Genomic DNA, 24078 nt, shown 5'->3' with positions numbered 1-24078 from the left:
AAATTGTATTGTTTTTAATATAATTTTGAATTGCTTTTAATTCTATTCCAGTTTAATTGGCATCCATAGGAACTTGTGTCTATGTAGTTGGGTCTTCTGCACACTCGGAGTTCAATCCTCGTATACAACAATTCAAAACATTACAATTTGATTATGAAATGTAATAACAATTCAATACGTCCACACTGCTACATAATTGCTACTTAACTCTGGCAACAAAGAAATTCAGAATTCATATTTCAGCCACTCGGGGTGTAATTTATTTTTGCATATAGTGCTGTCGCCACCCCGTGTAACGCCGGTACCTCCCCAAATGTAGTATGGAGATTCAGCCTTCCATGAAAAGCCACGGGGTGCAGGGGGTGCCGTAAGGACCCATTTTGGCAGAAAAATGGAGTCTTATTATACCCCCGGTACCTACCTACATTTGGTAGGAGGTAGTCACCAAAATATGAACAAGTAAAATATAAATAGCGAATCATATTTTTAGAATAATGGCGGATTGTAATTAATAAACTAGGTAGTTAGAATATAGTGTATTCAATTTGAATATACATATATATTTGAATATACAAATTGAAGTGTTTCGTTCCTGTGAATACCTTAAGAATTATTTACATGTCACTCGCGGAATCAACTTTAAGATATGGAATAACCACTTGGGGACATTTTTTGAAAACAAATTTAAATTTGGCACAGTCAATACAATATTCTATCGTTAAATTACTAGTTAAAAAAAATTTTTCGCAGAGACGAAACATTTCACCTTTGTATCAAAATTTAACAATTTTGCCGGTGCAGGCCTTATTGTGGTATAAAATATTGATTCAGCACATATCTGACTCTGAGTATAAGAGGAAAGTTGAACATGGGCACAATACTAGGTTCACAAAGAATAAAGGCATGCTTGTACCAAAACATAATAATAAATACGGACAGCGAACCCTTGAGTATAATGTGCCTAAAATATATAATATGCTACCTGGTAATATTAAGAAATGCGAATTTCCAAATAGAGTCAGATATTTGCTGAAAACATGGCTACTAGGTAGAAATAATTTGTATTAGGCGATTTAATGTGTAAGTTTATTGTTATTGCATAAATTAAGGTCTAAGTTGTAATCTGTAAAAAGTTGTAATAAAAATCCTGTTTGACAAACTACTTAACTGTAGTTTAACGGGATATATATGAAATAAATAATAAAAAAAATGATAATTATTTTTATAAATTAGGTAGTACAGTTTAATAATTTTAATGTGACCCTTGCTTAGGTAGTGGTATACTGGATGGATCAAAAAATAATGTAATTTATAAAAAAAATGTTTGTGTTAGAAAGCTAAAAGAGACAGAAAAAATTAACAAAGGACTGTTCCAAGCTAGTTGAAACTTTAGTCATCTTTGGCGACGCTGTGTGGAGGACGTTTTTAAGGAGAAGTTTTCACTGAAACACTGGTAGAATATGGCCTAAAACCTGTGTCAAATGAATTGGGCCAAATTAAGTAACGCATTACGATAAAAAATGTTTTTTTAAAGAAAAACTTAGCAATTTCTCGAATTACTAAACTTTTCTGGCTAAGACCAAAATATCCCACAAAAGTGCGGTTGGTTTCATTTAAAGCATTTAAATCTGCCAGAGGGAACATAAAAGCTTCAAATTTGTTTCTCTGGATCCGGAAATAAGCTCCAGAAATTCCAACAATAAATAATAATGTCTTCCCCTCGCTCCAGGACCGGAAGTAGGCTCTCGAGGAAGCCACCCCCGGAGTTTTTTGGCCAAGACGACTTAATTTACATTCTCCTCCTTAATCTGGGCGCACCCCCACCCCATCGTCCCACCCCTTGTGAACTCTTCCCACCACATTCCAAAGGTCGCCTGGTATCGACGCGGTGTCCTTAACAGAACTACGATTTATTGGATATATTATTCCACGATATGACTTTTATACTTTTAAAGAGTATGATTCTTCTTCAATTGCCTATCGGAGGTCGGCCATCATTAAGGAATTCCCCACTCAAAGGAACTGCACTGCAAAAACTATTGAAGATTACGTGAATACGATTTTAACTTTTCAAAAGTATTTTTTAATTATAAATTCAAAAAATAAACTTTTTTAAACAAAACGGTAAATTTTTTTAATAAAAAATACCAATTTCGGTTGTGTCGGTAACTCCAGTTCAATGTTGTCTAGACTTGGACAGGCTTTGAAATTATTTTAAAATTTAAACTTATTGTCAGGTATGATTTGAGATTTTCACGGCCAAAAGTATTTATACTGATTTGTTTAATTTTCAAAAAATACACATTTGCCCTGATGATGGACACTGCAATGCTGTCCGAAACGTTGGCCAAAGAAGGGGGTAGCGCAATACGGCAAAATACCACAAATACAAACACTATAATTAAACTAATTGTGTTTAACAATTGATGCAATCGATTAAGTAGGTACCTACAAAAGTAATGAAATACCTCCCTACTTATTAAACTTACCTACTAAAGGTTCAATACCTCCCTACTTATCAAACTTACCTACTAAAGATGCTATATCTCCCTACTTATTAAACTTGCCTACTAAAGGTCGAATACTTCTCTACTTATTAAACTTACCTACTAAAGGTGGAATACCTCTCTACATATTAAACTTGTCTACTAAAGGTAGAATACCTCCCTACTTATCAAACTTACCTACTAAAGGTGCAATACTTCCCTACTTATTATTCTTACCTACTAAAGGTGGAATACCTCTCTACTTATTAAACTTGTCTACTAAAGGTAGAATACCTCCCTACTTATTAAACTTACCTACTAAAGGTGCTATATCTCCATACATATTAAAATTACCTACTAAAGGTGCAATACCTTCCTACTTATCAAACTTTGCAATTGATAGAAATTGAATATAGTTAGACTTATATCCGAATATTATTTAATTTATATTAGACGCATTCTATTCATGTTAATTAAATAGATAAAAAGAAAGATATTTAATTTTATTGTGCTATTGTATTCCTATATATACAAAAATGTATATATAGAGTTATTTTTTTAAAAATTCGTGAGACTATACAATATTTGCACTTAGCGAGATCTTAAAATACGCCATTGAAAATAAGGGTCTTGTAGTGCCAAACATTATATTTGGACTTGACCGAAGAAAATCTTAAAATCACTTCGGGTCAATGAGAAAATGGTCTGCTAAGTTATCGGTACCTACCAATAAAAGGTTTTTAGCTACATAAGTACCTACCTGCCTATTATTTTGTAAATTGTGTAAAGTAAAGTAAAGACCGGTCAGTGGTTGAGTGGGCATAGCGCTTGGGTCTCACCCGAGCGTCGCGTGTTCGATTCCTCGGCTGGCTAAGTCCTCCATCACAACACAAGCAACATTTTCCGCTTTCTGTGGTGGTAGTAGGAGATTTTCAAACATTGTTGGGTTATTCGTAACCCGGGAATGTTTGTCTTTCTTTAAAAAAAAAAAAAAAATAAATTATAATACTACAATATGTATTTTTTAAATGTGAAACCGCACAAGAGTCCCAACAGCTACCAACCGCCTGGCGCCAGTGAGACTATGGCATCCCCAATTGAAGTATTTTGTGAAGCTGAGGGTAGTAGCGATGGGGAATGGGGTAGAGGAAGGTGGGGAAGTACACGGCTATTCAGTTCTGGTCACCAAACACGGTGATTGAAAGCAATTTCAAGCAACTTTTCAATTCTAAATGGTACTAAGAGTATCTTCTACTCTAGAACATGCCGCAAATATACTATACATTATTTTAAATGAGTAATTTGTGAAAAAACACAAATTAATCAAACACAATTTACTTGCGCACTCCAGCTTAATAATTGATCTTAATATTTATTCTATACGTGGTTAATTTTTTGTTATTATAAAAATTCTGGTAATGACTTTTATAAGTTAATTTATAATTTTATTGATAGCCAGTACCTATTAAAAAATATAAATTTCATATTTCGGTCAATAGTTACTCGATATCTGGATACATTTTATATTCCTAAGAGCAATACTAATTATCTTGAAAATAGTTTATGTACAAACATTAATTTGTTTTTTCAAATTCATAATATTCCTAAAAAAATAACATTCGATCGAATATTATTTTATTGATTTTTTTTCATCACAATTCTTTCTTTTTTTCCTGTTCTGCTTTCAGTTTGTATTGAAAAAATATGTTTGAATGGCAGAATAACAGCACAATTGAATAACAGCTGTTTTAAATGAATAACTTCACTTTTTCTCACTGTCGTTATATACACACTCCTTGTTTAAATGTAAACTTAGAAAATATTTGAAAAAACTGCTTATTGTATTTTAAGTAGTTGCACTTCATCAGAACTGCTTATATTATATTGTTGTGCATTTTTCTTTTTTTTTAAATTGGTCTTATTATTTCATATCGTCATTTTATTAGTCAATGATATAAACATTTCCTAACTTTGTAAAATATTAATAAAGACTGTTTATTATGCAAATAAATAAAAAAGCATAACTTAACTTAAGATTTTTTTTTTCTAAAATATTAAAATTAGCGCCATCTACGAACGCATAGATTTTAACGTACCTTTAACGTTTACCCTTCATTGATTAAATATATATTTTTTTAAATTGTGGATTTAATTTTAAAAATGCATTTATTTGCGTTCTGTTGTAATAATTCCGTTTCAAATCTTAATCTTTTCATTGTCTACTTACTGACAACTCAATTATCAATGTTAATTAAATTGTCACTCCTTAACTTAAGGTTAAGCGTGACGTTTGTTATAATCTACGTGTTCATAGATGGCGTTCATTTAATTATTTTTTATTAAAACACACTTTTAGCAAGTAATGCTTTAAAATAATAAGAAGAATTATTTATTTGCGCCCTTACATGCGCAATATAAATATGAATAAATAGTTTTGTACGTATAAAAAACTCAATTCTTTCAAGAAAGGCATACAAATACAATATTGGATTGAATCTTCCACCCAATTGTGTATATAATAAGTGTATTGTTAATGTACTGAAGGGAAATTCGACTGAAATTGAAATTTATCAAATTTTTTGTCCCTTTTATAAAAGTGCCATCACGTATTTAACCTTACAAAATGATGCTTTATCTTTATTGTACCTAATCAAAAATGCTTTTCTTTCTTTTCTCAAAAGTTTTCAATACCATGGAATAGTTATACTCTTTTTGCACGTAATCGTTATTTTGCTTGCATTATACGTAAGGGTTGATCTCAGACCAAGAATAAAAGATTAGCGAACAAATAAAATATTTAGTAGGGATAGTTATCGGTCCCTTGGGATGTACATCTGTCTCTCTCATTCAAAAGGTGAGAGAGTGAGATGTTACGTGTTGCTGTAAATTTGTTTCGTAAAAAAAGGTTTTAGAAAACAGAATGAGAAGAATTTTTACAAGAAAGGTTTCAACTGTCAAACTTGGTTATGCCTGACTTTATTGCATTAGATAAGACACAAAAAAATTATGCCTGAAGCCAGTAGAACTATGGCTTCCCCATTTTTTGAAAGTTGTGAGGCTGAAGTTGTATGGGTAGGAGTTAGGAAAGAGGAAGGTTGAGAGGTACCTAGCCATTCAGATCTGGTAATCAAATACGGCAAATGCCATTTCCAGCAAAGTTTCGATTTCCAGGGTGCTACTGAGAGTATGTATCACTTTGAAACGCATCACAAATATGTGAGATATGGTGACCGGATAAATCATCAAAATGATAATCATCACACCTTTAAAAAGTAAGATAAATTCATGGAAAGTGATGAATTAATAACTAAATTAACTGGTGTTAGGTTATTTTAGGTTAGGTTTAAAAAAAATTTCATCGTTTCTAATGACTTTATATCACTTTTTAAAGGTGTGTTGAATTGTCAACGTGTTGATTTATCATGGAACCGCTGGATATAGATACCTACATAACATTATGTTACCCATAGGAAATTTAAATTAAATAATTACACGGCCTTTGCAGTTGGGATCAATGATCTCAACCGTTCGACATGGTTTAAGATCGAGATTGGGAGGTTAGAATTAAGTTTACACTTAGTAGGTGGGAAATTATAAGTTTTAATAAATTTCCACAAACTGACTTCACAGCTGTCGTAAAGATAATCGATAGTGTAAAACATAATTCTCTGGTAGAATAAATCAGAATTTTCCGCAAGCTTTTAAACTACTGGCAAAATTGGCGCCAAAAGCCGCCGCGATTTCCAGGATTTCATTTGCGGATGTATTGTTTGGCGGGAAAATTGTTTTTGCGCGGGAAAGTGGGGAGGATGGGGGGGTGGTCCCTGCTGGCTCCCCCGACTCTGGGGGTTGGGTGGGGGGCTCCTGTGTTGTAGTTGGAACAATGATGTTAGTAGGTAGGTGGCAGATGCACGCCAGAGGTAGGAGTTGCTTTACTTATATTTTAATTAAGAGCTGAGGGAATTAATAAACTTAGTTGGGGTTTCGAGGTACATTCCGATGTTGCTGCTGTGAATGTTGGCCAGGGGAGGCCAGTGGTTTCTTAGAATTCATTAAAATGCTGTAATTTAATGTGGGAATCTTTCAATTCTTCATATCAACCGATCAATGACAACCTCTGCAGCGAAACCCAAAAGATTAAGTCGGGAATGTAAATCTAAAATATTTTGAAATTATAAATTTTATTCTCTCACAAACTTTTCAAACCTATTTTCTTCTCTTCTATATTCCATACTGCCTCACAACATACCCCCAATTGAAGTTTGCTATAGTCATACTGACCTCAGGAAGTTTGAATAATTGTGCGGTATTCCCACAAAAAAAAACATAACTACACATACTTCACGTGGAACATACATAGGTATCAGCGTAAGTTTAACTCAAAAGCAGGCAAACAATCTTAACTATAAAGCAGAAGATCAGTTAATATCAGCAAATAAACTTTAAGTAAAATATAAATGTTTTGTTTCGTTGTCGGAACACGTGTTCATAAAAATAGTAACATTTTCGCATTTCGTCATTATATATTGTAAGACAAACTCAGGTGAAACAAAAATGAGTATTTGCTGATTTGTTAAAAATCTCTTCATATTATTGGAATTACGGTTAAAAAGAAGCGGCCTGCAGTCCCGTTTATAACCGGATTACGAAGAATTTGAAGAGATTCTTAATAAGTTCGCAGGGATAGTTATTGTTTCATCAGTAAGTTTTCATAAGGTTTCATTAAAATATTAGTCCTTCTTCATTGCACAACCAAATTTTTTTTGCTTGTAAATATGGCTGTAGGAGGAATTAAAATATTTTCACATTATTTAAATATTATTATTTTTTTCCATTGACTCCACACAGGCCTCGAAGTCACGGTCGAGGGGTAAAACTCTCGCCTAGCAAGCCGAAGGGAGCGGGTTCAAACCCCGGCGTGCGCAAGTAAAATTTATTTTGATTAATTTGCGTTATTTCACAATTTATTCATTTAAAATAATCTAATAGAGTGGAAGATACTCTCAGAATCGCCCAGGTGTAAAAATACCATTCAAAATTGAAACATTGCTTTATATGGCTTTAGCCGTGTTTGGTGACAAGATCTGAATAGCCATATTGTCCCCCACCTTCTTCTTCCCCATATCCTTCCCTTACCCACAACCTTCAGCCTCGCAACATTCCCCAATTAGGTTGCCATAGTCTCACTGGTTGGGAGCAGTTGGTACTCTTATGCGGTATTCATAAAAAACAATAACAAAAACAGGAGGCTCTTAGGAAAATAGGAGTAAACAAAGGTCTCGAAGAGACCCAAGAAACACAAAGGTTCCACAGCCGAATCGTAGAAACGACTGTCCTTGTTACAAATGTCAATTATTATTATGTCACTTATAAAATTAAAATAAAACTCTTATAAATTGAGAACTGTTTATTGCTGATGCCGGGAATCGAACCCAGGACCCAAGGAGCACACCACTCTGGCACGTAGTACTCCAACCCGAGGTAAACAAGTCGGCCATCCCGTCGCCAAAAGGCGTCATCACACAAAGCCATAAATTCACTTTGTGAAATAATTTTAATTAACATTTACGGAAAACAATAAAAGGAAATACGCGCGCCCCCATTGTGAGGAGCCGCCTCGCATCCCCATCCCTCCTGCCCTGGCACCCGCCCTCGCCCTGGAATTACTCCTTAATTATTTCATTAATTCTTAAGTTCAGCGGAAGACGTAATAAAGTCTAATTTTACAGGTTTGGTATGGCTGCGCGCCGCGACGTTAGACCTCGAACTGCGAGACAATCATATAAAATTATAATTAAAATCCGGAACCGCGTGATTCAAGGAGGTAATTTTATGTCTCCATCACGTGACCTACTTACTACCTTATTCTTGGATCATCCTAATTCAGAGTAAAACAAATAACTGTTTATAAATATTTTATTAGAGATTAGTAAATGAAAATTTGAAATAGAAAAGTCAGAAAAAGATACGGTCACATCTAGGACTCGAACCCAGTACCCTTGCCTTGCCGGGGCACCGCTCTACCAATTGAGCTAATGGGACCCTATCTCCTTCGGTCATATTTAACTGTATCATCATACTTCGAATAAGAACTACCATCATTGTCTTTTTTTTCACATAAACATATTTTTTGATCCATCTTTTACACCACTAAACAAGAAAGAGTCACTTTAAAATTAACCTGAAACTGGTTTACTTTGACCTAAAGTACACGGAGAAAAATGATTATGTTAAAAAAGTGATAGCATGCCACTTTCCTGATAAAATGTTAGTCATTCAGAATATATGGAGAACACGGTTCTTTTCCTAAAAAATATCATGACGGAACCCGACGATATCAGTGTGTCAATATTAATATCAATATTTCTATGAACACGTCTGTAGTCCCGTTTTTAACAGGAAAACGAATAATTTGACAAGATTTTTAATAAATGAACACTATTTAAAATCAGTATGTTTTCACAGTGTTCATTTCTTAACACCCTGTACCCTTTACCTATATACATACAGAAGAGATCGAGGGTCAGAGACCCATGGTGGGCAAATATTTTTTTTTATTTTACTTTAATTATCTCACATAATATATCGCCATTTTGAAAGAAGACTAGATCTGAATATCCAGGTAATACCCATCCTTCATCTTCCTCGTCACCTTTCGAAACCCCCTCCCAATACTTACACACCACTTGGGGAAACTATTGTATCACTGGCTTCGGGCAGTTTTGACTTTTCCGCAGTAATTCACATTTAAAAAATATGATTTCTAAATCTTAATTAATCACACGTCCCTGTTGATTAAATAATTATCATACTTACGTATATAATTAAGCATTACGATCCGATTATGTGATAATTAATACTAGTGCGACCACACCTTCGAATTATATTTTGCTTAGTCAAAACATTTTCTTCAATGGCCTCAATAAATATTTTATGAAAGCTATGTTAAAAGTGTCACCCGTGAGAATTTTTAATATATATATTTAATTACTTGACCGAAATAGCGGTGTTTATCTGGATATATGGAATTGATTTTTTTTCTGCGATGAGTAGGTATAAAGTCTAGTTATCTTTGACCTAGAAAATTTTTTAAAGATTTTTTTGTGCAAATATATAGGTACCAGTGGCGCATACAGCCTCGGACCATGGTCAATTGGAGCCGGAACCACTTTAATTTAAGCGGCTTTTGAAATAATATAACTGGAAAGTCTTCGTTTGTCTCCATGTAGCCGATCAGATTATATAATTAACTTTTATCGCGAATTTTATTAGTAGCAGAAGCCGAGGTCAAGTGGATCAAATCGGTCATGAGTCATGAGTCATGAAACAGAATAATAGGTAAATGTGAGTGAAAATAATGAATTAGTATGTCTTGTTTCACATTTATTTAATTCAAACTAATGTTTTGTATCTACACACGGTGTTCGGAAACTCGTAGGATAAGCGTAAAACTGGTGAACTTTTATCATATTGAGAGTAAAAAAAATCTTTTTTTTTCGATCCGAGAATTTTTTTTCGGCAACTAAAGGGTTAACAAAGTTCCATTTTAGAGACATTAAAACAGCTGATATCAACCTCCCAGCGACCGACGTTTTCAAATTTGTCTTTAAAATTGATTTACTCTAAAAATAATGTTCAAATCAAAAAAATTGTAACACAAAATCGATTCCAAATATGATTTTTAGTTGTTGCCCGATTGTACTACGAGTTTCAGGACACCGTGCATATACATCACGTTCCAAGGTGTTAGATACTCTCAATATCACCCTGATGAAATACCACTATTTCGAAGAACCAAAACGATGCTTGAAATGGCTTTAGCCATGTTTAGTGACAAAATCTGTCAAATTAGTCGGGTAGGTACTTTCGAACCTTCCTTTTCCCCTCCCTTTAACTTCACAACGTTCCCAAGTTGATAATTTCGTAGTAGACACAGGTTCTAGGAAGCTATTGCTACTGGACGGTATTCGTATAAAATCATAATTTAATTCGAAAATTTTAATTATAATTTATTTTATAGCTATAGTTTCTCGCTCTGAGCCACGCATACAAATAATTCTCCAAACAGCCGTTATTCCGCGCAGACTCGCAAGCAAAGAGGGGAGCCAAAAAGTAAAATAAAAGCGATCCCATTGTGGGGACATTAACGCGTTTCATTTGTGCTCAGTTGTACAGAGGTGTCGCAGGAGAGCGCTCCTTGAGGGGCACTACTTATCGAGCGACCCTCACGCAAACCAACCAGTCAACCAACCAACCAACCTCCCTATAAATACATCAAACCCCTTTGCAAATTTTACTGTCGATTTCGCACATCGCTTAAGCAAAAGGGACGAAGCAGTCTTAAAGACGTGAAAAAATGTCGTACTAATAAAAATGCTTTTTTTATTGAGTGGCACTATTTACACGTTTTATAAAATCTGCCTTTCATTTGGTGTGGCTGATGGGACACTTTGGGAAAAGGAGCAATCGTTTTTCAAAAATCGAACGAAATATTTCCAGATTTAAATACCTTTTTATTCAGTTGCTTTTTTAAACCAACCAACTTCCCTATGAATACATCAAACCTCATTGTCCATTCTGCGTCACTTAAGCAAAAGAGAAGAATCAATATAAAAGAATTTGGTGTCGATCGAAACGCCTTTTTATCGAGTGGCCTGTTATGATGCATTTTACGAAATCTGTTTATTACTTACACTTCGAAAAAAGAAGCAATCATTACCAAATAATGGAACGAAATATAAATATCCAAATTTTAATGCTTTTTTGTGCATTATTTTTTTAAATGATAAGCTAATGTTTATAAGAGAAGGTTTTTTTATGCATAGCACAAAGGATAACAAATTATGATAAGCAATAATTAGTCTCCTGAAATATTCATTCAAGGTGAAAAACTATAGTACCTAAGCAGTAATTGTTGATTGAAGAACTAATACATATTGAATTTTTTGGCGTGTGTTGGGAATAAGTCGACGTAGCTCAGTGGTCCAGAGCTCCAATTCCTTTTTAAAGCAACCATTTTTAAAAAATCTAATGAAAGCATTCGGACGGTAATGATTTTTTTGAGTGGGTACAGTTTATTTCATGTATTGAGAAGACAAATCGTAAAAACGATCTACCAAAATCGAAGAACACGATCTGATGTCGTATAGATTAAAATAATTTTTGATTGAGTGTCGTGTTTTATGCAACGCACGTTTTAATGCGAGGATCTGTGGACATTTCGGAAAAGGGATCATCCCATATGAAAGAAGATCCTGAAAGTTTGGCAAATGAAAATGCTTTCTTATTGAGTGCCATGTCTTATCAAATGTCAAAAATATCAGCATAATTAAAATGATCTCGTTGTCTGGAATGTACTAGGGAAATAAAGTTTTATGAAAGGAATGATCAATGACGTATATGATGATATGTTTCTTGTCTTTAAGGTAGGTACCTATTAGGAGTATTTTCAATGTTTATTTGTCGAAAAATTTTAAGAAAAAATACGATTATGATGTAATTTTTATTTTATTTTTATATTAACAAACGACATGTTTGGTTTGTTCGTGAATATGGCGTTATTGAAGTCACAAGGGCCAACTGTTTTCTGCGCCATAACGACGTTGTAGCCAGTTCGAACCGCTTATGTCACTTTTTTAATCAATGATTAAATTATGATCATAAATGGAAAAAAATTAAAGTTTTACTTTTATGCGTACAATAATGTTACTATTCAATTTTTACTCGGAAATCAATAATGGCATATGTAATAAAAATGAAATCTTTTTTTGTTATTATAAGTTCCTATGTGGAAATAATATGTAGGTACATCGTTTTTAAAAGGCCTCTCCACAGTTTGACAATGCTTTCAGAAGGCAAAACAGCTGTCACGCGTAATAATAATTATTCAGCAGAACTTGTTTATAAATAAATGTTAATAATTTTATCTTTTAAGGCGATGCACTACGTCGTGTAATATTTTAAATTGAGCCGCTATCAATAGCAACCCTTACGTAGATGGCGATAAGGTTTAAATTCCCGCTTAACACCATCCGCCTGTTTTGATTTATGCAAGAAAAAAACATGGCCAAAAAGTGCCTTTTATTTTATTTTGTGGATGTTCAGGCATAAATATTTAATTTTTTTTCGATCTTTTTATAAATAACTTAATTTTCCACATTATACAGTAAAATCATAACCGAAAATGGGTTCGTAAGTAGGAGATTTTGAACTTTAAAGCAGTTTTCATAGGACTTATAAATATTTTTTTTCTGGGCTTATAAAAAGACTTATCTAAAAAATACTCGATTATTTCAAAAGCCAAGATGTATTCTACTCGCAGTATTTAATTAAAGCAAAAACACATGATTTTGCATTACTGCGTATGGCATCGCCTTAAGTATAAAAATTGATGTTTCTTTGTTTGTCCCTATAATTCAAAGTTTGTTCTTATTAGTACCAGGAGTGTTTAGACGGTAGTTTTAATGGTATAGAAAGTCGGGGACGCTCGAGAAAGACTTTTGCATTGTCTCCGTATGGGAATGAGATACGAAGTCGAATTAAATTCGACGTAATCTAGTTTTTTTTAAGTAACAATTTGGTATACAGTAGTGAAGATCGAGGACGACACGAAAAATATTTATTAAATGTACGATGTGGAAGAGAATGGTTGAAGAAATCTGGTAAGCCCGAAGAAGGCATGGCACGATCAAGTAAGACAAATACTTATGTGCCGTAAAATACTTCAAAACCTTAATTCGATACATTCAACAGCATCTCCAAGCAACACCGGGAAAACGTCAGGTAGTTCAAAATATTATAATATATATCTTAAATGATAATGGAGTTCTACAAATTAAACTTGATAACAATAAAAAAGGAAATTAACAAATTATCTTTAAATATTCCATAAATTTTTAATATGTTCATATTAATTAAGGACGGATTGTTTTGGAGAATTCGAACAATTCATCAATTTTTTTTTCTTATTTCAGTTCTGTCAAGCAACTAGTCTATAATGATATAGTAACAGAACTTAAATAGGATTTTCACAGAACCCGAAAATGAACGTTGAAATTTAATGAATTGTTAAAATTCTCCGAAACAACAAAAAGTGCAGAATAAGTACATACTCGTAGGTACCTGTCTTAAATTACAATTTGAAAACAATTAACCTATTAAATATGCGCCAATTATTGCCTGTAATTAAAACCTTTGATACGAAGGTGTCTTCGTCAAACACATGAAAGAATAATTAACTACAGACAACAGAGGCAAGACAAAATCCCCTTTTCCTTTATAATAAGAATTAACCGAAAATACTACAATATTAAATATCTACGTACGTATTATATTAATTAGCGCTATATCCAGCCCGTATAGTATCCTCGTACGTCATGTCGGCATTTGGCAAGGCTAAAATAATATCATATTAATTATTATTCTCTCTTCTCTCGTGTGACACTTGAAAAGCCGAGGACTTAATAAGCCTCTTACAAAGCGGGACAATAAAACCAAAATAAATGTGAGTTCTTTGTCACAGAAGCATAGAATATTTATTATTAGGCTGTTAGGTACCTAGAGGCAGTTCCTACCTACACTAACTACCCACAGTACCTACCTTCAGCGTATTTATATTATAGGTTTTTACTGGCATATTTGTTATTTTGTATTTGAATATTTTGGAACCATAGACGGTTTAGATTCAATAGATTTGGGTCACGTAGATGATTTGGGAATTTGTGAGTTGGCGGACAGAGAAAAGGGTGGACGGAAAAATGATTTCGGCTTATTTATTAAAATCTTGTTAAAACCGTGATTGCAATCCACTTCCTAGTAAAATATTAGTCCATTCAGAATATATCGAAACATGTGTTCATGCAGCTGTGCTTTCTGTGACGAAATGGGACAATATTAGAATTTTTATGAACACGTGTTTTGACATCCTAATAACATATTTGAGTTTTACCTACAGTTTGTTATCTATATCTAGTTGGGCGTAATTCGGTAGATCGTTCGGTATATTCTACTGTTATAATCTATATATAGTCTAGCTGGGCGTAATTCGGTAGAACATTCGGTATATATTCTACTCTTATAATCTATATTTACTTGGTCTAGCTGGGCGTAAATTCGTTAGATTATTCGGTATATTCTACTGTTATAATCTGAATATAGTCTAGCTGGGCGTAAATTCGGTAGATCATTCGGTATATTCTACTGTTATAATCTATATACAGTCTAGCTGGGAGTAATTCGGTAGATCATTTGGTATATTCTACTGTTATAAACTATATATAGTCTAGCTGGGCGTAAATTCGGTACATCATTCGGCATAATCTATATTTAGTCTTGCTGGGCGTAAAAAACAATCAACATATTATAATATTTTATGATGGAATATTTTGGAACCATTAACAAAAGTACAATTTTTTCTTCTCTAAGATTTAAAACCACTGAAGAGATAAACTGATAGAAGTGTATTGTGGGCGTATCCGTGTGCCAGAGTAAGTTCAATTTTTCTTTACTTCTGATAAAATTGTTAAAACTTTGGCAAATTTCGAAATTCTTTCTTTGACAATCAGGAGTTTTATTTATTCAATTCGGTATAATCCACACTTCTAGGTATTTTCCGTTCGGTCTTTTTAAACGTTTCTGGAAATGTATATTACTTTAGAGTTGAATATTTTGGAGAAATTAATGTTGCCTTTTCTTAGGTTCACAATTAAAAATATCGTTGGCTTCTTGCGTTTACAAATGATTTATGAAGGCAGGTCCCGTTAGATTCGCTAGCGTTAGGAAAAGAAGTTGCAAAGTCACAAATTCCTTTCTTACTCTACATTCATACATAATTTCACATAATATAAAATTTCCACTCTTAAACAGGGCCCACCCTAAGCCCTTTATTCTAAGTCGAAACGAAGTAGAAAGGAAATCAATAAACAAACCTACCAAATGTATTTTTAATAAAAAATAATTAACATATATGAGTAGGTATAGATACATGCATATAGTAAGTACCTACATGCCTACTAAGCACTCAATTATAATGTATTGGATACCCAAACTGTCAATAAACCAACCAGTACCTACGTACTAATTATCAGCTGATAAGTAAGGTAGGTACCGGAAGTGTGGACCTAATGAGCCTCTCGCAATTATTTTAATTGGCTAATATTTTTTTCTATTGTGAATACGGAAATAGTATAAAAAAATCATATGGGTAGGTACTTATTTATATAAATGTACCTATAGCTCATAACTTCACATGTGAAAATTACAGTAATTTTAATAAAACATGTTAATTAATGTAACTAATCCGTGTAAAATGGTCTTGCCGCTGAGAGCTCTGAAGTTCTTTATTGTAATAGGTTATATGTAATTTGCGCGTCGATTATTTATTAAAATAAATCTGAGATTAATCTTCCATCTAAAATAATTCTTTTGATGGAAGATATTTTCAGAATTGTTTAGGTGGATACCTGGAATTCCTAACCTTACCTAACCTAACGTAACGTATTTTACATATGTTTTTCTTAACGTTTTATACTTTATATCACTTTTCAAAAGTGTATTGAATGTCCACTGTCCTGAGTTGTCCGCTTACTATATACCTTGTACCTACCGACTTAGACATTTTTTGTTATTCTATGAAAAGGAAAAATGTGAGCATGCGTCAGAATAGTGTCTTGCATATTTTTTTTAATGTTTCTTATACCTACTTACCTGCTAAAAGTAGATAGGTATGCATTTCTGACATTAATTGCAATCAATTGATCTTAATTCAAACACACATGTGCAGTTACACATAGTTTAACAAACTTGTTTTACACTGTGAAACGTCGTTAATTATTTTCTCCAATAACTTCCAAAGCAGTGTCCGTGTGACACCCAATATTCCAGGAGACCAAGGGAGGGGTAGAGGGGTCTGTGAGACGGGTGAAGAGAAATAATATTTCCACGCTGAGAATAATAACGGCTAACGGCTAATGCCTAACTACGAACTAGAGTGGGCAATTATTCCACACAACATTCTGAGCAGCTGGACCAAGCATGGCGCAAGCTGGCGACACTCACGTAAATGTTCAAATTAACACATGTCAACTAAATAATTGATAATGGTTAATAGATAGGCATGTACCCACGCTTGACACGGATAACTTAACAGGCGGACAGGCGGAAAAGTAACTAAAGATGCTACAGTTTTTGTTATCCGCCTATTTGACACGAGTTTGAGTTAAGGCGATGCCATACGTAGTAATGCAAAATCATGTGTTTTTGGTTTGAAAATTTGGTCGCCTAGAAATGTTTCAGAAGCTTTAATTAAATAATGCGAGTAGAATACATCTTGACCTTTGAAATAATCCAGTATTTTTTAGATAAGTCTTTTTATAAGCCCAGAAACAAATAATGTATAAGGCCTATGAAAATTGCTTTAAAGTTCAAAATCTCCTACTTACAAACCCATTCTCGGTTAAGATTTTATTGTATTACGTGGAAAATTAAGTTATTTATAAAATTATCGAAAAAAAATTAAATATTTTTGCCTGAACATCCACAAAATAAAATAAAAGGCACTTTTGGGCCATGTTTTTTTCATGCATAAATCAAAACAGGCGGATGGTGTTAAGCGGGAATTTAAACCTTATCGCCATCTACGTAAGGGTTGTTATTGATAGCCGCTCAATTTAAAATACTACACGACGTAGTGCATCGCCTTAAGGCAAATCTAAATGTTGTTTTCTTTTATACCTACCTGAAGCGATACAAAAGATAAAATTTGTCAAAAGCATGAAACATTTTTCTCAATATTTTGGCAAAAATAGACTTAAAAACTCCTAAAAAGTCAAATTCTTCAAATGTTTGTCGGCTTCCGTGGTCGAGGGGTGAGGCTCTTTACTTGCAATCCAAATGTCGCGGCTTAATTCCCAGCGTGCGCAAGTAAATTTTATTTTACGAACTTGTGTTATTACACAATTTACTCATTAAAATAATATATAGTATTTTTGCGGCACGTTTCAGAGTGACAGATACTCTCAGTATCGCCCTGGTGATACGCCCTTATGACTACCATTCAGAACTGAAACGTTGCTTGAAATCGCTTTGGCCGTATTTTATGACCAGATATGAATATCCAGGTACTTCCCCACCTTCCTTTTCCCCATCTCTTTCCCATCACCATTTCCTTCAGCCTCACAATATACCTACCCCAATTGGGGGTGCCTTAGTCTCACTGGCTTCAGACGGCTGGAAGCAGTTGGAATTCTTATGCGATTTCACATAAAAACGGACTTCAATATCTTACGGTATCGTTGTCGAATAAAACATGCGTACCTACCACCAAGCGATGAATCCTCCGATGTTCGTGACTCACGAGTCTCATGACCATACTTTATTTCTTCCAAAGAACTTCGATATCTTATAATATGATTAGTTACTACCTACTTATTAATCGAAATGTAATAATATTATTTTTATTTTATTTTTATTCTTAAATTAATGTTCAATGTAAATAATTATATTCTTATATTTATTTACATTTAATATGTATCTAATTTAGTAACAGCTATTATAGTCTATTTTCATTATCTATCTATACTTTTGTTATCATGATTTATACATTTTGTTTATTTCTTACTTTATAAATAAAAACTTTCTTTCTTTTCTTTACACTATATAATATATTGTAATGGCACTACTCCCCAAATCAAACACGAGAAACGTTTTTCTCTATTGAATTGGGTAGTTACGTTAAAAAGAAAAAAAAATTATTGTAATTAGTTTTTTTTTAGTTTAACATATTTATGTTTTCATATAAAAGAAATATATTTTTAAATAAAAATTTAAAAAAAAAAAAGTTATGTAACTCGCCAATAGAGGGCGGTACATTAAAAGATAAATTTCATAACCGTACCTTTACTCTTCCAAAGGACTTCGATATCTTATGGCAGGTATCTATAAATCTTATATTAACCTAATAATAATGAAGTAACTCACCGCCATGTGACGACTCTATCTCTGAAGTCGACGACCACGCCTCGACCATTCCAAAGGACTTTGACATCTAATGTTAGATTTGGTTATTGAAGTACTGCGACCTTAATAAATGTCTCTTCTGACGTCCATGACCTTTAACACTTCCATTAGACATCGATATTTTATCAATGAATAGGTTAAGTGACTCACGATCAGCGGTGCCCGTGCAAACACAAGGATGAGTTCAGATTAAAAAAATACTTAAGACTAAAGTTCAAGTCTATGCATCCACTCTTCCAAAGTTCACTCGGGTATCTTATAAAATATTATGTTACCTAAATTCTGCCAAAAAACTTAGACATCTTACAAAATCTATTAGGTACCTACCTTAGTTAGAAATCTTAAAATGTACTTATATTACCATAGTTCTGTCAAAGGACTTCGATATCTTATAATCTGTTACCATAGTTCTGTCAAAGGACTTCGATATCTTATAATCGGTTACCCTAGTTCTGCCAAAGAACATTAACAGCCTATTACATAAATTAGGCACATTAGTTCTGCCAAAGGACGTCGATATCTTAAAATGTACTTATATTACAATAGTTCTGTCAAAGCACTTCGATATCTTATAATATGTTACCCTAGTTCTGCCAAAGAACTTTAACAGCTTATTACATCATTTAGGCACATTAGTTCTGCCAAAGGACGTCGATGTCTTAATTTGCTGTTATATTACCTTAGTTACGTAAAAGGACTTCGATATCTTATAATATCTATTACCTTATTTCTGCCAAAGGACTTCGATATCTTATAATACTCGTATATACGTCTTACCTTATTTCTGCCAAAGGACTTCGATATCTCTAGAGCGTTTAATTAAGAGACTTACCACCAGGAGGCGCTCCGTGCAAAGACAGCGGCGCGTGCTGAGGCAGGAAGGCAGCAGCCACCGCGGCCTGCGCGTTGAAGTACGCCATCCTCGAGGCGGCCATGGTCATGTGGTGATGAGCGGGCTGGAAGGCGGGGGCGGGCGCGTACAGCGAGGCGGGTCTGGGCGGCTCTAGCCCGAGCAGCTCCTGGATGGCGAAGGGGGTGCGCTGCAGCGAGGGCGGGGAGCGACGCGCGCCCAGCGCCACGCTTGGGGCGGCAACGTGTACCGTGCCGCCGCCGGGGGAATTCATACTGTGGCCGAGGAGCACTCACATCACTAACAAACTGGAGTCTGATGTCATTTTTTAAGGTTTTTTCAAGTGTTTATTTCCAATATTATTCTATAAATTATCTAAACTTCATAAGAATATAAGAAAATAGTTTAAAATTTAATCGATATTGTTAGTGTCAGGTTTTATTACTTCGTTGTCTTCTTTGTTTATTATCTAATAGGTAGGTATTTTTTTCCTGAAGATAAACAAAATTAGTTTAAATCTATTGTCTACCTTGTTATATTTAACTATTTACCTAAGTGAACTTTTAGTAAGCCTGCCATTACCCACAGTAGGTAGGTACCTTCACTACCCACGACTCAATTTACTAAAGAAAGTAAGTACCTACTCATTACCTTAGACTTTTAGTGAGGCAGCCATTACCCACAGAAGGTAGGTACCTACACTACCCACCACTCAATTTACTAAAGAAAATAAGTACCTACTCAGTACCTTAGTCTTTTAGTGAGGCAGCCATTACCCACAGAAGGTAGGTACCTACACTACCCACCACTCAATTTACTAAAGAAAGTAAGTACCTACCTACTCAGTACCTTAACTTTTAGTGAGGCAGCCATTACCCACAAAAGGTAGGTACCTACACTACCCACCACTCAATTTACTAAAGAAAGTAACTTAGAAAGTACCTTAGACTTTTAATGAGGCAGCCATTACCCACAGAAGGTAGGTACCTACACTACCCACCACTCAATTTACTAAAGAAAGTAAGTACCTACTCAGTACCTTAGACTTTTAGTAAGTCTGCCATTACCCACATCAGGCACACTAAAAGAGAGACAGAGCGTGTGATAAATGGTTTAGATACAAAAGATATTAAGTCAGTCTCGACATGTAGAAATACATTTTTAATGGTATTGTTTATTCAGTGCCTGCAAGGATAATAATGTTGTTCCGATATTAATTAATCCATTGTTATCTATTTTTGATTTCAGGATTTTTTTTAGCATCGCATTGGTAGGTAGGTACCTACCCACATATTAGTTTAGGGTAGATACAAAAGCTGTTTCAGAAACCACCAAAATGAAAAGAAAAAAAATATTTTTGCATATAGGTATCTAGATACCACAAAATCGATTGGTAGGTATCTAAGTAGTTAGGTAGGTACCGACAAGTTGGTAGGTACCTACCTATCAAACCATAACTATATCTTGCACTTATTCGTTTTGTATAGGTACACTGACCTAACAACTAATATTCATTATGAATTCATTTGTATAATCAATTAACTACAACAATAGCTAATCAGGCACTTGGGTTAAAATCTAAATCAATTGAAATAACAAAAGATAACGGAAATTAGACAATAGGCACTAACAAAGAAACATTTCAACTTCATAGGTATTATTTTCAGAGCTCGGCTCAATTGAAGGATATATTTAAATGTCACCATTAACAGACAAATTATGTAACTTGCAAATTCCTCGCCTACATAGTCAAACAAATGAATATATCAATGATATCGACATTTTATTGATATAATAAATTTAATGTTTGAGATATTCCTGTAATCCACTGTAATGTAAGAAATAATTTGTTGCAACCATTTCAATGAAACAATTTAAAGCTCAATGGGCGTAGTAAATAAATAAATATTATTTGTCCACAACAAACTAACTAATTTCTACTGCCATGCTAACATTGACCAAAAAGATAATTTTATGATTTTGTACTTTAAACTCAATTAAATTTTTAATTCTTTTAAAAATTTTGGTGTTACATTCTATTTCAATTATTTTTCTTCGTCCATCAGTCAGAAAATTAAAGAATGAAAATATCGTTACCGACGGTGAGTGTCAGTTTTAATAAGAAGGAAGTCAGGCCATACATATTGAAGGTGCCTACCTAATATTATTTAAGGATCTAATCAGGAATTACCACCACGAAAACATAAATGGTTAAATCGATACCTACCACGAAAACATAAAGGATTAAATCGATACCTACCACGAAAACATAAATGATTAAATCGATACCTACCACGAAAACATAAATGATTAAATCGATACCTACCACGAAAACATAAAGGATTAAATCGATACCTACCACGAAAACATAAAGGATTAAATCGATACCTACCACGAAAACATAAAGGATTAAATCGATACCTACCACGAAAACATAAAGGATTAAATCGATACCTACCACGAAAACATAAAGGATTAAATCGATATCTACCGCTAAAACATAAATGATTAAAAATCATCTTCTAAGCGCAAAAAACAATTTTTCTTCTATCTAAACATTTTACACACTGAATGTGTGAAGGGGGGTACCAATTTTTCTAGTATCAATGTTTTTACAATTAAGCGAATTATTAAAGTAGGTAATTTTCCTATAAGCAGGTGCATAGATAGAAATAAACTGTGGGTAACTACATAATATAGGTATTGCAAATTATTGATACTGCCAACGGAAGTATAATCTTCTATACCTACCTACCTGCTAATAGCTAGTCAAAATGGTAAAATATTTTTAGAACCACCAACAAAATTTGTTGAACAGAAAAATAACTGTGAGAACCAGATGCAAGTGCTTACGAAATCTTGAAAACTTTCTTATCATATTACAAGAAATAATTAATGATTTTGCAAATACAAATTCTTTGAAAATCTTTTCTACCTTTATAGATATGCGTATAATTAGATATCTACCTACCCAGGTACATAATTACGATGTGAATAATACGTAGGTACCTACGGTGATTCTTATAAAAATCTACCTGGAATTAAATTCCGTACCATAAAAATTTTCGTGGCTTTGTAACTTCTTCGTGTAGGTATCAAAATGATTTTTTTTTTAATCTGTTATTATTTGTTTGCAAATATGAATTTAGTATAGAGATAGGTTTGTTTTCTTTATCCACCCATTTTTTTCATATAATTTTATTTAACATCATTAATAATTGATTTTAAATCTAAATAACACTCCGATTCAATGCCAATTTTTTGCAGTGTCTATATTCCAGGGACAGACCTCCGTCCTTTATTTTAGCGATCCGTCGGGCCCTGCGGCTTTGTCCCTTTGTTTTTACAGACCTCAAGAGCGAACACCTTTTGTACGCACCTCTGCCGGACCAATTTAGGCCTACGTCTTTTATCAATTTTTTCTGGTCTTTTTGAACGTTTTTTTTTATCTTTTTGTTTGGGGCCAGGTAAAATCGGTAGCGCTTTAATTATCTTGCGTTTTGATGATTATAATCGTTCGCTTTCACTGCGTTGAGTGTTTGTTTAAACGGCTTAGAACACCCGAAGAGTCTATTGACACGAAAGGAGTGACACCTCATTTGTCTATAATCTATACGAGTTTTTCTTAAGTGATTTACAAAACACCCTTTATTAGGTGTGTTTGTAGGTTAATTATTTGAACAGGAGATATACCTACTGATTTGTGGTTTTTTCACACTGATATCTAGCGGATATAACAAGCTTGTGGTAGGTATTAAAGCAAATAACTGATGGGTAGGTACCTACCTAACCTAACCCAACTAAGTAAGTAAGTAGGTTAGAATTAAATAAAATTTCAATAGGTACCCACACAAAATAGAAATACAGAATTGACTTCGCACCTAATGCTAAAATACCAGTTACTATCTATAGGTAGGACAACTAGTCTGTAATTAGTTACCTTTTTATACATTTTTTGTGATTTAAAAATACTGCATGATTCCTAATAAAGACCAACAGTCAAATAAAAACAAAGGTAGAAAATAATATTTCGGATATTGTGGCTAGCTTAATTTTTACATGGAAACTTATTTGCTACCTAATTTAAGAACAGGCACAAAATATTACGCTTCACAACACTCACTTTAAACTGTAAGAAAACAAAAAAAATGTCAAAAATCCATCTGTCATTCACTGATTCAAATTTAAACACAAAACCAATGTCTGTTTTTTTTGTTATATCGACCGAACTCGTGTTTTAAATTCGAATAATATTCAAATAAAATTCTAAATTTTAAACAATTTTTTTATGGAAAATTTGAAAACAGAACTCATATTGTGCAAAAATTTTAATATTGAAATTCGAACTATTCGCGTTCTTTTGTCTGAAAATTTCAATTTTTTTAATCCGATCTCGTGTTCCATTCGTTGGGAATTAAGTTTTTAAATATTCAAATTTGGAATCGTTTTCGCGAAACTGCCGTCAGAGCACGCCACGGTTCGCGAGTCCAGCTCCACACGAACGTCATTCATCGTCAGCGGCTGTCAACTGCCGCTTCGCACGGCCGGCGAGGGCCCCGGAGGGAGGAACCCAGGCTCCGCCTACGGCCCCACCCCCGCGAGGAACACCCCTGGACCACCCCCCCGAGCAAAGAAATCCCCGCAGCGCAAAAATTAAACCTCCCTGACTATAAAAAAAACGTAATAAAAACGACGAATTTTCATACATTTGACTTGGATCTTACAACT

General features: G+C 33.8%; 1 protein-coding gene across 3 annotated transcripts in view; it reads right to left on the bottom strand.

Annotated features, from left to right (window-relative positions):
- Positions 1-23858, bottom strand: part of LOC149415332 (uncharacterized) — a 209848-nt gene extending 185990 nt beyond the window's left edge. For 2 of the 3 annotated variants that reach the window (XM_089642537.1, XM_089642538.1), the window contains exon 1: positions 19333-20310. In XM_089642537.1, the coding sequence (XP_089498663.1) occupies positions 19333-19624 (292 nt within the window). In that variant the 5' untranslated portion in view covers positions 19625-20310. Of the gene's footprint in view, positions 1-19332; positions 20311-23457 lie in introns of those variants that run through there. The other variant, XM_089642536.1, reaches the window with a different exon arrangement.
- Between the last annotated feature and the right edge of the window lie 220 nt (positions 23859-24078).

The sequence above is a fragment of the Hesperophylax consimilis genome, chromosome 18, assembly GCF_061612785.1.
Source record: "Hesperophylax consimilis isolate HC1 chromosome 18, BYU_Hcon_1.0, whole genome shotgun sequence".
Classification (NCBI taxonomy): Eukaryota; Metazoa; Arthropoda; class Insecta; order Trichoptera; family Limnephilidae; genus Hesperophylax; species Hesperophylax consimilis.
This window is presented reverse-complemented; position numbering and strand designations above follow the sequence as displayed.